Below are 15,792 nucleotides of genomic sequence, written 5' to 3' on the forward strand. Positions count from 1 at the left end.
AAAAGCCCACGAAAAACATCCTACCACGGGTAAAGCCGCGCTAGTGTGCGCTTGAGCAACGCATTCTAAGGAGTGTTCTCTATTCAGTTGCACCTAAGTTCTAATGGATGGAATAATTCCCCGGCAACAACCCTTCAACAATCGGAAAACTTCACTTTGTCAATCTCGATAACCGGCTTGCGTCAAAAGTCTTTACAGTAGAAGTATGCCAAACTACCAGGGATAACTTATCAAATCTTTGTCAGTCAGAAGACAAAGATTCAAAAACCAACCAAGCGAAGTGTGCTCTACTAGCCTCCAGCGGTGTAGAACGTTGGACCGTCGTGGAAGAGTTCGTATCGTTCGGCCACGCAGTTGAGATGAACCAAACAACGACGTGATGTTGTATCAAGCACTGAGAAAAAAATTGTTGGGAAAGCAAATGATGCTGTTTCCTAGAATAGGCTAAGAACAGAAATAATTGGTCATAGCCTGACTAAATTGAAAAATTCTTGCAACTAAAGGAACCAAAACCAACCTTTATTATTTGCAAGACAGCCAGAAGAACCAATAACGAACTCGTGGTTGTAAGTTAAATTTTTTGTTCAAATTTTAGAGAAGAACATTTCTGACACCAAATGATAACATGGTCGAAATATAAATCAAAGGTAGGTAATAAAACCAGTAGCATCAAAGCAATCTTAATGGTCCATCTTGCCTGGAAACCGGACTTCCAAAGAGTTCTTACTTGAACCAGAATCGATCAACCCAGGCTACTAATATCAAAATAAGACTCCACTCAATGGAGATTCCACCTCAAAGAATAACGGACCGCCAATAACAATAATTCCATTCAGTCTACTTTTTTAATTTATAATCTACAGTAACCTAAGTGTTCTGGCGGCTCGACTGCCCTCTTTTGGGTTTGGAAGTTATTTTTCCATTATCTCGCGTTTGTTTTCACGGACGTGGCAGGCATTTCTACTCTAATTATTGTATTTGTTGCCTGCCAAAGACCGTTATATGTCCAAGAAGCCATGTTTCTTTGTGCTGGTAAACAGTGGCGTAGCTAGGGAATGCTAGGGAATGTGCCGCCCGGGGCGGATTCAGATTTTGCCGCCCCTTCAAGAAAAAGCATGTGAAAATGAAATGCGTTTTTTTATCAGATTCGTCCCCGATCAGATTATAATCAAAATCAAAAATCGTAGTCTGAAAGTGCCTCCCCCAGACGTGTTGCCCGGGGCGGTCCGCCCCCCCCTCCCCCTAGCTACGCCACTGCTGGTAAGTCAGCATTTCCAAAGGATTTGTTGGAATGAGCTGCTGCCAGGACGACTTTCCGAGAAAAAAGAACTGGCCACTCTAGTCTAACTAATACTGAAAGCTTATAGTGAGAACCTGGATGGGACCTAACCTGCTGTATGTTTGAAAATTGTTCAAACGTTTGTCGATCTCTTCATGAGTTGTTTAATTTTGGAGCGACATAATTAGCAATATAAATTGCGCACCTTTCAAGACAGTTTTATTGTTTTATTTATGGACAACGTGCTCGAAAACTATCCAAATTAAAAGTTGAAATACTATCTACCCCACTGTATTCCTTTAAGCAACGTTTCTAAGTTAACCTTAAAATAACCAAGGAGCAGGGTTGGAAGTCGTTAGTCAAAAAGCAATGGCTGTTTCACTATTCGATAGTGCTCAAAAAAGCAATGACTTTCCGCTATCGATACTTTAAAAAAAACAATGAATAACAATTACTAAAAATAATTTTAAAAAAATAACAAGCAACCCGCAAACTCAAAAAAAAAATGCAAACTCGAAAAAAAACAAGCCCTAACTTGCGGGAAAACCAAAAGGTTGGCAACACTAGGGTAGCAATTGACTAGTAGACCGTATGGTCGTCTCGTTGTCTCCCTGTCGGTATGGGAACTTGTGCAACTTTAGCATTATGTATATGCATATTTCAAACATGTACTATGTTCCTGTTACTGACAAATAAACTATTGATTGATTGACTGTTAACGACTCTCACTGGCATGGTTTTTCTGAACTATGTTGCCGCAAAATTTTCCTAACTCTTTTAAAGTTCGATAACCTTTAGGGAACTAGATTGGATAGTAATTCGAAAACTAAATCTCGTAAATTCGTTTTGACGACGAAGTAAGTGAACAACAAAAAAATGATTCAGCAGTTCTCCTAAATGTCGATTAGTGAAAAACGAATAGGCCCAATGCTTTCGTTGCTTGCATAAAAAAGCAGTGAATAACGCGCATTCGATATTTATTTTTAAAAGGAATAGGTATAAGCATTCGATATTCAGAAAGCAACAAATAACGCTATCGAATAGTGACAAATAGTCGTAACTTCCAACCCTGCCAAGGAGCAAACCAAAGGCTAACTTCAAGACAGTTAGATTAAGAGCTGATCTAAGTGATCTTAATAAATAAACAGTCTTGTTGCTGCGTCGCTCAAGCGCACACCGCGAGAGTTGAGCCAGCTTGATCTTGAAGCTTCTTCGTTCACAAAGTCAAGCGCTAACCAAGTGAGCTATAGGGGCGAACAATGGATAATTTCATCTGACCTTTTTTGGGAAGCTTCTTTTAAAGCGTTTCCAAATTTTGCAACGTTAAAAAAACGATGCGTGTTTGTTGGATAGATGATCAAAGAACAATCTCATTTCATATTAAGTTGCATCACTTAAGAAAACTTTAGAAAAACTACAGATTGGTAGGCTACATTCTTACGTCTCTTCAATGGTGAGTGAATCGTCCCTCAAGGTTGCTTAAGGACTTTAAAATCTAAAATTGAAATTCTCCTTAAGCAACCTTGAGGGGCGGTCAAGTAAGAAGAGAGCAGTTTTCGACGCACAATTAAATCATACAAAATTTACTGTAGCTAAATGTCATCGTAAGGTTTTCATTTCATGTGGACGCTTTGAAGACGTCGACTATCCGTTGCAATTGTTCACAAATCAAAATTCTTATCCGCCAAGAAACTTCCCAATTTTTCATTTTCACTTCTAAATCCTTTGAGCGTAGCTTCAAAGTTTGCAAGCTCTTTAGTGTCTTCAATTTGATGTCCCAAAAACTCGTGGGATATCATCTCAGCAAGCTGAAACAAAGTGGTGATAGTTGACTCTTTGATGAATAAATAGAAAGCTCGTTTCAGGGTTGGTAGTCGTTCCCTCAATCCCCACGTAAAGGACTCATAAAATGACACGAAATTTTGATCTTACTTAAATAACCCTATTGATAAAGTAAATTGTTAGTAGCTGGTCGACTAACATATTTTGGAAGCCTAGAACATGTTTTGGCAAGCGATGCACATATGGCCGGCTTAAAAATAAACATATTCTTATATCTTGACAGATTGAACTTTTGATGAAGTGTTTACAATAGGCTATTCTCACTAGGAGTATAGTAAAACAAATACAACATAAAAAAATATAAAAAATAAAAACGATTGCTTTTTATCAGGATAGCCTACTGTGTCACCGAAAGATTGCCGCACGTAAACTGCAAAAAAGAGCTTTTATATTTTAATGTAGGCCTAATTGGTGCAAGTGCGTAGGCTACGTTGCCTAGTTTTACCGCACAATTTATCAAGTTAAAATCAAAGACGAATATCATACCGTTAGTCCACAGAAGTCAAAGTCGAAAATCATGCACCACCTTTTAAGTGTTGTGGTGGACATAGATAAGCTATTGAGCATAACGTGTTGCAGTGAAACGTGTGTACGTTCCTAAATATTACACTAACGTTGCAAATAAAAATTCCAAACCTCAACATATTCGACTTTATCGAAAGTTGGTGCAGCGCAGGAGGTTTCGTACAGATGCTCCGTAATTGTTAGCTCACCTTTTCGGTAGGTCACAACGATGGGCTGTGAAAAAAATTCTTAACATCAATCGGTTTCAGAAGGTGAAGGGTGTAATATAAACAAGACCACTGAGGAGATAATTTGGCCGGTACTAAGGAAATTCTCGGTCACACAATCAAGATCCTTTTAAGAAAACCTCACTAAGCTACATTTAAAGTACATCTAAGTCAGTGACGATCGGTGAGGGAAAGCAAGGAAAGCAGTGTTTACCTGAGCGAAAACTATGCAAAATATAATGACTGAATTCTAGGTTTAACTTCTTATTATTTTTATCACGTCTATTTTAACTTGAAAATTACTGTGTTCGTGACTAGAATTACTCGTAACGCTTGTGAGTAGTCTAAGTCCTCACCAAACCGCATGTCTTGCCTATAAATGCCAATTAACGCAAACGCTCCTGTCAGAAACAACCACTGAGGCTTCAGGGAAATCAACTTGCAAAGTTGCTTTCCCCACGTCCAAAAACGTCAAAAAACGCCTTCGTTTTATCCAATCCTCACTCGTTTTGCAAAACGTCACCAGCTGCTTAGCCAATCAGATGTGTTATGGTTAGAGTTGCTTTCCCAGTGACGTCAATGCGTTCAATCGCTAGACTAACTGGTCATACGCACAGAATGGTCTCTCGTCTCGTCACTGTACACGCACAGCATCATAATGCCAAAAAGCTTGTTGCTGTTGTTTGATGTCTCCTCGCCATGTACTTTAGCCTACTCTACTAGCTTTCATAGTCATGCCTTTGCCCTTTTTACAGCGTTGATATAACGTTACTTCGCCAATGAACGTACAGGTGCGGATGCAATATTTAGTTCGTTAAGCTTCTATACGCAAGAGGCAAACTTATCCAGCTTTTTGTACAAATTGCTTGCGGTTGTAATGTTTAGGCCTAAGCGTTAGTTTTTGTAGTGTAGGCCTAACTGAATATCTGAGAATGAACATTCATGACGAATTAAATATTTAGACAACTATTATTCCATGTCCAACACTGGATTTTGGTCCTGCAACGTTAAAATTAAGATTGTTTATGACTTCTAAACATTAAATGAATGTATGATCACGACATAGGCGAAGCACAATTTGACAGATTTTTATTTTTGATTTGTTTTGGAAATGCTCTCAGAGCGCACCAAATTGGAAGTGTTTTTCAAAAACTTCTGGGGGAGGCCCCCCAGACCCCCCACTGGAAGGCCTAGCTAGCGTTTTATATCCACTACTCTATAAATAGACAAATACAAATAAACAACTACAAAATAACAAATAACTACAAATAAACAATTCATCAAATCGAAAAACGGTATCAAAGGCAGCTAACCTGTGCTAGAATAAGGTCTCTTAGAGAATGAGAAAGATTGCTGCAGTTTTCAAGTTTGGTCACGTCAGTCACATCACTGCAAGTAAAAAGAAATTGAAGCGGACTTACTTTTAGTAGTTACATACCAACAAATTACATGATTAACTAAGCAACTTACCCTGACGGTATTTCATACGTTTTAGCATTGAATGTCAAAACTTGTTCAAATAATTTATTCAAAATAAATGATGTTTCAGAACTTTATAAATAAAAATTTTCAGAACTTTATCAAAGTAAAGTACGGCATTCCCATTCAATATGTTATGGAAAATTACAATATTGTTAAAAACCAAGGAAATATTAAATTCACGGATCAATGCCCCCTTGTTTACGCCACTGTTAGTGAGACTGGCATGCGCATACGCGGGCCACACTTTGTTACCTGAGTAACTTGGTCAAAGCTCGAGTGACGTCCATTTCAAGTTCCTTTGCACAAGAAAATCCTTGTTTTAAGGTGCGGACGTTGGAACAATGGCCATCAGTTTTTCGCTAATAGAAAATCAAGATAAATGTTGCAGACTTGGTTAAACAATACAAGTTGTAAATTTACAAAAAAAAAGATTTTATTTGCTCTGTAGCCTATTACATAATCTAATTTTGGTGAAAAAAAGTCAGTTTGAACTTTGTGACAATTATTCGGAGATAGTCAAGTGCCATGTTGAATCGTTTTCAACAATTTCGTTCAAAACAGAACAGCACTCAGATTAACAACTTACTAATATAATTCTAATCATCTTTTCATAAAAGTTGGGATATTTTTGTTGGTAGGCTATAAGCCTATAAGTAAATAACCATGGCGTACTTTATACACAGGCTATGACAAGGTGCAGCTTAAAATTTCATTAAAGGCCGATCTGTTAGTAGCCAAAATCACTAGTATAAGTTTATAGTTTGTTAGTTAATAAATATAGTTTTTGTGTAGGCTATATTTTGTGCGATTTTCAGTCACTTTAGTGCTATTGCTACGATTCAATTAACGTAGGCTACTAAGTTTTGGTACTTATGCTGGAAATCCAAAAAACGTCTGGCAGCACTGGTAATTGAGAAAAAATTTGTCATTTTTTTCAACGTTAAATTAGGAGTTTTGTAGTGATTTGAGATTCAATGATCACACTTCGGCAATTAGGATTGTCAAAACTGTCGTTTTTATAAAGTAAATTTAGCTTAGAGTTCAAAATTGAATAAGTACATCGGCCTTCAGTCAGGCAGGCTTGCAGTTCGCAGGTTGTGAAGGTCTGTGAAAATACACCGCTATGGCAATAACATTTTACTCACATCTACTGGTCCAACATCGAACGTTCCGCCTCGCTGATTTTGATACGTAATAAATCTTTCAGCATGCTGCATTTCTTCATCTGACTTTTCTCGAAAGTATTTCGATACTTTTGGGTAATATCGATCTACTTGCAAGAAACGGTACGACTGAAACAAAGGACAAACAACTTGCTTTCAATGTCATAATAAAACCATAAAGGTGTTTTTGGACAAACTCTGGTAGGTCTATTGCCCAGCAACAACTTAAAAATTAGAAGTTACGGAAATCGACTCTCTGATTTGCATTGTATTGTAGCTCAGAATTGAATTGCATTGTAGGCCACCTTAATGAGTTTACATATCAACAACATTCTCTGTTTGCTACTGAGCCTACAACTGTTTTTATTATTATTTAAAATTATTTTTATTATTAGTAATAGTGTGCATCAGACAAGATTGCCATATTGGTACAGCACCAAAAAAAAAGCATCGGTAACAAATAGCCGTAGAATAAAAGCGCTAGCATATTGCGCTTACCAAATATAGATAGGTGTAGTGACCTTTCAACTCTACTCCAATCTGATCGTTTACAAGCTTATTGACTTGATTCTCATAGCACTTGATCTTATCCTGTATGATGCATGAACCATAAATTGAGATGATAGCTGTGAAAACTAATTTGCAAAAGGTTTATGGTATTGATATAGGATCATTAGCTAGTTGACCTGAAATTATTTATAAGTTTAGTTCAGACTATGATTTTCAAAATATTGTAGGCTAGTGGGCATTTGGACAGTAGGCTATACGTATTTTCGAAGCATCATAATATAATAGTCTTCGAAGTGTAGATAGGATGACAGTGACACACAGCCAAGAATTAACATTTTTGCGTTATAAAAACTTTCGAAACACTCTATAGCAGTGCTTCCCAACCTTTTTCAGTTCGCGACCCACTATTAATGCAAGTTTTATTGTGCGACCCACAATGAGATATGACATCTTTATTATGGCATCTTTACTACTGGCGTACTTACTGAAATAGTTAATGCGACACAACACGTCTAATTGTTACATATTTGTTACCTCGTTGCATAATTATTACGTAATGATAATGCAATAATTTCCCGATCTAATAGAAAACAGGGTGCACAATTTATGAAAATGGAATGTCAACAAGTAAAGCGAAGATAAGAGTAGCGATGGCGAAAGCGCAGTGCTGTTCAAGACCAAACTGCGGCTTGTGAGATCCATAGTAATGTTGGTATTTTTTTTAGAACATCTTAACATTCATTAACATTTTAAAATGCTTCGCGACCCACCGGTTGGGAAGCACTGCTCTAGCCTCTAGAGTTTAGTTCCTATCGGACTCGGGAACCAATTGGACAGCATATAGACTATCACCAGCACCAGTGATGGGCATTATCGGCGATAATTTACCGGCGATAATTATCGGCGATAAATTTTTATCGCTTATCGTTATTGCTCAATTATTTTTTCAGTTATCGTTTATCGTTATCGCCAAAGGCAATATTTGATTATCGCCGATAATTAATCGCCGATAAATTTTATTTCGGATCAACACACAAGTGGAAAGACCATGAAAAGTAATATTTTTACTAGCCACCTAGTTAATGAAACTAAAATTAAAACCAGTTCTTCTTTAGTGCCTGAAGTGTATGTGCACAGGTCGTTGTCAAGGGAGGGGGCACGCCCCCCTGCAGCGACGGCCCTGACAACACAATAATTTTTAGAGTTGCAAATTGCAATGCAATGAAATGCATGCAACAAGTCTCTTGTGGTTTTGCTGCAATCGGCAATCGCGAGTGAATTTTACAATTGAAATGTAAGCGCACAGACAGTACAGATTCCTTTGAAGCGAAGCGAAAGAAATTGGCAAGTGGTTTGTGAAAGTGTCGCAATACGAGGCCGCTTTTACATCGGAAACACAGTCTTTCGCGCCACCTCACGATCAACTATTTTATTCTTGTGTTTTCTTTTTTCGTTAGAAGTGTTAGTTTTTAGTGATTGTCGTAAAAAAATAAAATCCCTCGCGTCAAAACATGAAACTTACTGTTTTAAGCGCATTAAATCTTTAGATGAGTAGATTAACTAAAATTACAAGAACTTGCCTTGAGACGTGCGGTTACGTCACAAACTCAGATTAAAAGACAAAATTCACACACAATAACAACACAAGATCGGTTATAGACTATAAGATCGATTTGTTTCTAGCTCGGCGATATAACTTTAATCCAAAAATAATAACCAAATTCGTAAGTGCCATTTAACTTAAAAAGTTAACCCATTTGTACCGAAAGTGAAATACTTAAAAAAATTTTCGGAAAATTTAAATATTGCATAATTATGACCTAATTATGATCACAAATGCAGAAGTTTTGAACCAAGTACATCAAGATAAGGAACTATTGAACAACATAACTCAAAGGCAACTCAAATTTCTCGGTCACATTATCAGAAAGGAAGATTTCGAAAATCTCTGTCTAAGCGGCCGCCTTCTCGGGAAACGTGCTCGTGGCAGACAAAGAACAACATTTATATCCAATTTCAATACATCAATCAGCCAACCAAGAACACTTTGGGACACTGCGCGACAAAGGGAACACTGGAAAAATTTACGAACTGAGCATCTAGTTCATCAAAGGCCGCATCGGCTATGATACTGTTGATGATGATGACCTAAAGAACATATCACAATTATTTTTTTCCTCGTTGTGTTTGTACTTTTTGAGAAAAAAAAACGTCCTATATATCAGACGCTAGGCAAATCCGTTATCAAATTTCACAAGTTTCTTGTGCGTAATGCTTAAGCGTTATTACATTTTACTTATCGCTCAAAGTGATAAATGGGAAATGTCTTGTTCATGTCGTGACAGGAAGATTGCCCGTCGGAAAATTGCCCGCCGGAAAATTGCCCGTGTGGGAATATTGCCTGCCGGAAACTTGCCCGTGTGGGAAGATTGCCGTCGAGAAAATTGCCACCCGGAAAATTGCCCGTCTTTGAGTAAGAAATAGCTGCAAAAAAATTCAGTTGTGAGTCTGTATTGAACCATTGTTCTTCAAATAGTCTAAACTTAGCACCCTTGCAACCAGATTGGTGCGACGAGATTTAATTATCACGTTTTGACACTGATCTTTGTCATGTATTAGGCGAAATTCATGAAGTAGCCTACTTTAATCTGTAGCAAACTTGAAAATGTACATTAGATAATTCGCAGTAATAAAGGCACATCACATCATAAATTTATCATTTAGACATTGAAAGTAGCAACAACTTTCATGCGGGAATGACAAGTATGGGAAAGGTTTAATTGATATCAGAAATTTACATGATTACTATTGTTGCTCATGTGTTAACCAAAGCGATCATACAGAAGGCAAATAATGAGAATACATCCATCAATTCATTTACAAGAAAGTCTTTTCCGCGCTCACTTTTTATGACGGTTACCATTTTGGGGTGACAAAATTTGAGACAATAGCTTAATCTGAAAGAAGACTGTCCTCAGAACTCAGTGTAAAGCTGTATACTTTTGTCGGTATGAGATAGAGAGTTGATATTTATATTCCCCAGAAGCATTTTTTCATTTAGTTTTGCATTTGCAGATTAAAATTTATCACGCCTTTTATCACAGCTGGGTGCTAAGTTTAAACTATTTGAGGAACAATGGTTCAATACAGGCTCCAGCTGGACTTTTTTTCGCAGCTATTTTCTTACTCAAAGACGGGCAATTTCCGGGTGGCAATTTTCCGGGTGGCAATTTTCTCGACGGCAATGTTCCCACACGAGCAATTTTCTGGCGGGCAATATTCCCACACGAGAAATTTTCCGGTAGGCAATTTTCCGGCGGGCAATTATCCGACGGGCAATTATCCGACGGGCAATTTTCCTAGTGCCTGTTCATGTATTGTCATGTCATTATTGTCATCGAGCATTTTATTAAAATAAAAGTTCAAAAAATATGAAGATGAAAATTAGCAAAGTAACACAATATCACTGAAACAAGTCATTGCGGAATATGATATTGCTTGAAGCATTTGACATGCAGACCGACATCACATTTGTTGCATCTTGTAGTAGGTTTTGCATGACAATAGGCGCATCGAGTTGCGTGGTAAAATTATGCTAAATACAGTATAACCTTTCTCATTTACCTATGCGACCTAGCCTACCTCAATCAAATATTTTTATTCCCACTAATACAGTGCCTATATTGTAATTCTTATCTCAACAACTCAGCGTTCTGCCATTGCTTTAATGATGGTGTTCACAAAGAAAACAAAAAGATTATCTAAAATTATCAGTAAATTACGATAACTATGTTATTTTTCTAAAACGAACACGACTAATTTGACAAGCTTGATGGATTTCACAGTATGCACATTTTTACTACCAATAACGCTTAAGATTACTGATAAATTTTCAAGCATTTTGCGTTTTTTGGAATTTTTTCAACTATTGCTGACTTTGCTGTAAACAGCCCTTTAAGCAGAAAGCAAAATACAAAGTTTGGAATTTTTTATGGTATTTTCATTTGATTTAATTATTTTTCCTACTGCACGTAAGCGGCAGTGTAACTCAATTGATAAAAGCATCCAACTGGTATCTGAAGGTGTAATTATAAGCACGGCGGTTACCTCAGTGGTTTGATTCTGGATCAAGAGGTTGAAGATTCGATACCTACTGCCGCTGTTGCGATTCTATTCATGCATAACTTACAAAAAGTTTTGTCCCTTTACAGTATATTATGTTCGATTTTTCGTCATGTTGATGAAAACAGTTCGTGCTGCATGGGATGGGGCAGCGCTAATCAAGAAAAAAAATTATCGTTATCGGACATTATCGGCGCTAATTTATCGCTTATCGTTATCGCTTAACTTTTTTTTGATTTATCGTTATCGCTTTAGCCATTTTTCGTTTATCGATTATCGTTATCGCTTAACTAAAAAATACACCAACGATCAGCCGATAGATCAACACACTAAGCGGTTTATATACGCCGATGATCTATGCATAACATCACAAGAAAAGACCTTTGTTGCTATAGAACAAAACCTTACAAAGTCGCTCGAGGAGTTAACACAATATCACACCAACAATCACCTCAAAGCTAACCCTTCAAAGACACAAGTATGTTCTTTCCACCTAAAAAACAGAGAAGCTACAAGGACCCTCAAAATCTCCTGGTCGGGAACAGAGCTGGAACATTGCCCTAACCCCGTCTACCTTGGAGTGACACTGGACCGTACTCTCAGCTACAAAAAGCACATTGAAAACACAAAGGCTAAGGTTAACACCAGAAACAATATCCTGAGAAAGCTTACCAACTCTGGGTGGGGCACTAATCCACAAACCCTCAGAATGACCGCATTGGCTCTGTGCTACTCCACAGCAGAATATGCATGCCCTGTTTGGAACAGGTCCTGTCACTCATCGAAGCTTAACTCTGTACTCAATCATTCTTGTCGTCTTATTACTGGGTGTCTGAAGCCCACAAATACCAACAAACTTTATCTGCTTGCTGGTATTGCACCACCATACATAAGAAGAGACGTTAGCAGTCAAGCTGAAAGGCTAAAACAAATATGTGATGAAAAACATCCTCTATATGGAAAAACTGCTGCACAAACCCGGTTGAAATCAAGAAAAAGCTTCCTAACAGACGTTCAGCCACTAACCTCAACAAAAGAAGAAACAAGACTTAAGCAATGGAAACAACAATTCGAAAACGACCCATCATACACTGAAATGAAGATCCCACCATCAGAGTCCCTCCCCCCAGGAGCAAACGCTCCTTGGGCAAAGTGGAAAACATTAAATCGACTCCGAACCGGTGTTGGACGTACTAAGTCTGCAATGGTGGAGTGGGGCTACGACACGGGCCCTGCTGTATGTATCTGTGGCACCGAGCCCCAAACAGCGGACCACCTTCTTGTTTGCCCTCGGCTTGCCACCCGGTGCAGTAGGTGGGACCTGTCAGTGTACAACTCCGTTGCGAAAGAATGTGTCAATCTGTGGTGTATCAACAAACTTTAGAAGACTCGATAGAAGAAGAACTGAAAAATGAGTTCTCGCGCCCAACACTGACCAGCACCCGTGGCTCAGTGGTTATCGTCTTCGGCTTTGGTGCTGGACTGCTGGTAGCCCTGGGTTCAATTCCAGGTCGGGTCATACCAAAGACTTAAAAAAGGGTACCGATTGTGTTCTTTCTTGCATAACGCAGTGAGGATAAATCGGGTACTAATCTGGTGATATATCACCCTCTTCCAATCTGCCTTGAGCCAGCATGGAAGCAGTACGGCTCATAAAATCACATGGAACCCTGTCAAGTAACCCATGTTGATGCGCAATCTGCTGCAAGCGGAGATAGCGAATGATTGTTAAGTGTTTCCCAAACTTTTTTTTAATAGCGCCCCCCTGGACAACGAACAGAGTATCAAACGCCCCCTTTGACAAAAAAAGTAGAACCAAAGTTATTTTCCATTCATCACAACTTAAAGTCCAACTCTGATGAGACAGATGAGGTTGGTGCAATGTCATCAGCCTCTTGATATCGAGTTTCAGTTTGGATAGGAACAATTTTAAGTCTCCCCGTCTAACTATGTCAAGACGGTTTCTTTTGTTATCCAGAAGCGTTGTCACGGCACTGAAAGCACGCTCCACCAAGTATGAGCTGGGAAAGGCAATGATAGAAACTTTGACCCGATTCTACACGTGAGCGCATTTCTCTTTGATTTGGTTCTGTAGCCAGAACAATTGATACGAGATATTGAACTTCGGTTTGAGTGCAAAATCGCTTTGCAATGTTATCAGTTCCTCCTCAAGAATTCCATGTTCGAAAATTTCACAGAATGGGTGGATTATCCAGTCATGGATTACTAACTGGAATACATCCTGGAATCGAACTCCCATGCCTTTGTGTACTTCTTGAAGATGATTGCTGTACGTCTCTACATCAACATCAGATATGCCTTTGTCAAATTCTCGTTTAGCTAAATTTCGCTGATAGGCTTACAACACGAGATTTCGTTACCCTGAAGGGATAATTTCAATTCATTAAATTTGAAAAATATGTCTGACAAGTAGGCGATATCATTTCTCACAACCAGGACGTCATTCGCAAGGCCAGGGTCACAACTTTGTAGAAATTCCACGACAGTTTCAAACAGCGAATAAAATCGTGCAAGGCAATTTCTCTTGGAAAGTCATCGTGCTTCGGTGTGGAGTAGTAAGCGCTCAAAAGCTTCATCATTCTCATTGCACAATCGTTTGAATAAGCGTATATTCAGAGCGTGCGCTTTAGTTTTATTTACTGCTTTGATGACAGACTTCAAAGATAGATTAAGACGAACGCTAAATCAAAATACTCTCAGATTGTAAGATGGAATTTGCGTAATGGGAGTGCTTCAAATTGTCATGCGTTACGTTACGACCTCAACTAACTTGTGAGGCACTGCGAAACGACGTTGCCAACATAATTGCCACAATATCTGCCACAGAGCTCTTATAACCACCGTCTTTTGTATTTTTTTGAAGCAAAACATGACAAAAAAATGCTTTGCAATGCTCTTCTCGTAACTGCCCCGATTTACTATCAGCGCCCCCGAATCGCCCACTTTATAGTTAGCGCCCCCCTCATGGTCGCAAACGCCCCCAGGGGGGCGCTGGCGCCCACTTTGGGAACCACTGTAGCCTATTAGACTATCATCTCATCGATGGTTATTTTGAGTCAATATTTTTGTCACGAAACTCAGGTTTCGCTTTTTACCAGACCACGTGTCTTTATCACAGCGGCAGGGCACGTAACCAAGTGATCCTAGATCCAAACGTTACTGACAGTGACAGAACTACAGAAGACTTCATATAAGCCCCGTGTTTTTGACTTGCTTCGAACCAAGAACCTTCAGAGTGTAGAGTGTGGGTAGAGTGTAGAGATTCAGAGTGTAGAGATTAAAACATTTGAAATAAAGGACCAATTCAATTCAATTTATTTTTCTTTATCAGAATGCAGAAGAAACGATATTGTGGAAATGAATTACAGCAAACAAAAGGAAAAGGTGGAAAACTTTAATGTTTAAAAAGAAGAATGCCTCCAAGTTAGGCCGACTTAATCGGAAAACGGCGAAAATGATTTACAAGACACAAAACACAATTCAGCTACAGCCTACAGTTAAAGTTGAACAAAAAGAAATCGTCAATACTCACGTGACAGTCAGCTGAGACGGTAGAAACCCACACAAACAGCAAAACACAGGAAAAAGCCAACTTCATCGTTGCAACTAGCGTTTTTGTAAACAATTAGCCTAGGGACGGTTCCTGCATTTAAATAAACTGTGTTTAACTTAGGCTACAAAGCTCATCAAAACCATTGCTTTTAACAATCACTTTTAACACTTTTTAGTTTTTTCGCCATAACTATGCGTTGTTGTTCTTTCCAACAAATTCATGTTTCAGTACCAATGGCTGACGCTTATTGCTATATCAGTGCTGACACTGGCAGCAAAACTTACCTCAGCAAATAGCTCACTGCTGCGGTATTGGCATGTCAAAAACAATTCAAGCGAACTTTGCGGTGGATTGATGCAGCCACTGTTTCTCAAAATTGGCGCATCACGGTCACCGCACTTGCGAAATTGCATTTCGTTCTCGCAGTCATGCAACTTACATGCTGACCAGACCACAAGTGAAAAAGGCAGATTTATTGCTGATGTCTATTGCCACCATCCGTTTGCGTTTGCGAAAAGTTTAATAACAGTTGATAAGCTTGCTGACGCCAACCCTAGCGAATAAAGTCCGTCGTTTTTACATTGATTGAACGTTTGCAGATATAAAAACGACAAATGTTTCAAGCTAGAATATCTAACACACAAGATGAGTTTTGTACATTGCACTGTGAAGCAATTTATTATTTACTCAGCAGCAATTGTTTGTTTACGACTTGCTTACACAGCGAAATGTTGCACAACAGCACAAGGATGATTGCGAAAGACTTTAATGCACAATACGCCAGCCAGGCACATAGTTAAGGATCATGTTCTTGCTAGATTAGACCAACTTTAAATCCTTTTCCTAATCAGGGGGTACTTTTAGACCCGGGGTGATTTTAGGGGGCTGTAACCTTTTCAAGGGGCCCAGAAACTTGAAGAAATCACCGCGGATTCTTTGGATTAAAGCATTTTTCAAAAGTGTCTTGATTTTAGCTGCGAGGATTTCATTGGTACCGTCCAAAATTATTCTCTCAATGGCCCTGTATGCATTGGCATCCACTATTATGATGTGTCACTAAACATTGATCTTGATTTTAGATTGAATTCC

At 38.6% G+C, this 15,792-nt stretch overlaps 1 protein-coding gene across 1 annotated transcript; it reads right to left on the bottom strand.

The window, feature by feature from the left end:
* Nucleotides 1-1,492: 1,492 nt before the first annotated feature.
* On the bottom strand, nt 1,493-15,097 carry LOC145787418 (ferritin heavy chain-like). Its single transcript, XM_082599161.1, has 8 exons — nt 14,988-15,097; nt 14,683-14,793; nt 6,996-7,088; nt 6,480-6,626; nt 5,587-5,693; nt 5,166-5,241; nt 3,758-3,859; nt 1,493-3,087 (listed from the first exon to the last, which is right to left on the bottom strand). Exons 2-8 carry the CDS (start codon nt 14,746-14,748, stop codon nt 2,941-2,943), a joined length of 738 nt encoding a protein of 245 aa, XP_082455287.1. The 5' UTR covers nt 14,749-14,793; nt 14,988-15,097; the 3' UTR covers nt 1,493-2,940.
* Between the last annotated feature and the right edge of the window lie 695 nt (nt 15,098-15,792).

This window comes from Aplidium turbinatum, chromosome 18 (genome assembly GCF_918807975.1).
Source record: "Aplidium turbinatum chromosome 18, kaAplTurb1.1, whole genome shotgun sequence".
In the NCBI taxonomy this organism is placed as follows: Eukaryota; Metazoa; Chordata; class Ascidiacea; order Aplousobranchia; family Polyclinidae; genus Aplidium; species Aplidium turbinatum.

Bases quoted from the DNA above. Each gene is read 5' to 3' on its own strand.
- LOC145787418 (XM_082599161.1), bottom strand. From the start codon at position 14,748: ATGAAGTTGGCTTTTTCCTGTGTTTTGCTGTTTGTGTGGGTTTCTACC. The intron at 7,089-14,682 runs GTGAGTATTGAC...TGCATCATACAG, and splicing joins CCGTCTCAGCTGACTGTCAC to GATAAGATCAAGTGCTATGA. The intron at 5,242-5,586 runs GTAACAAAGTGT...TTTTACTTGCAG, and splicing joins GCTTTGACCAAGTTACTCAG to TGATGTGACTGACGTGACCA.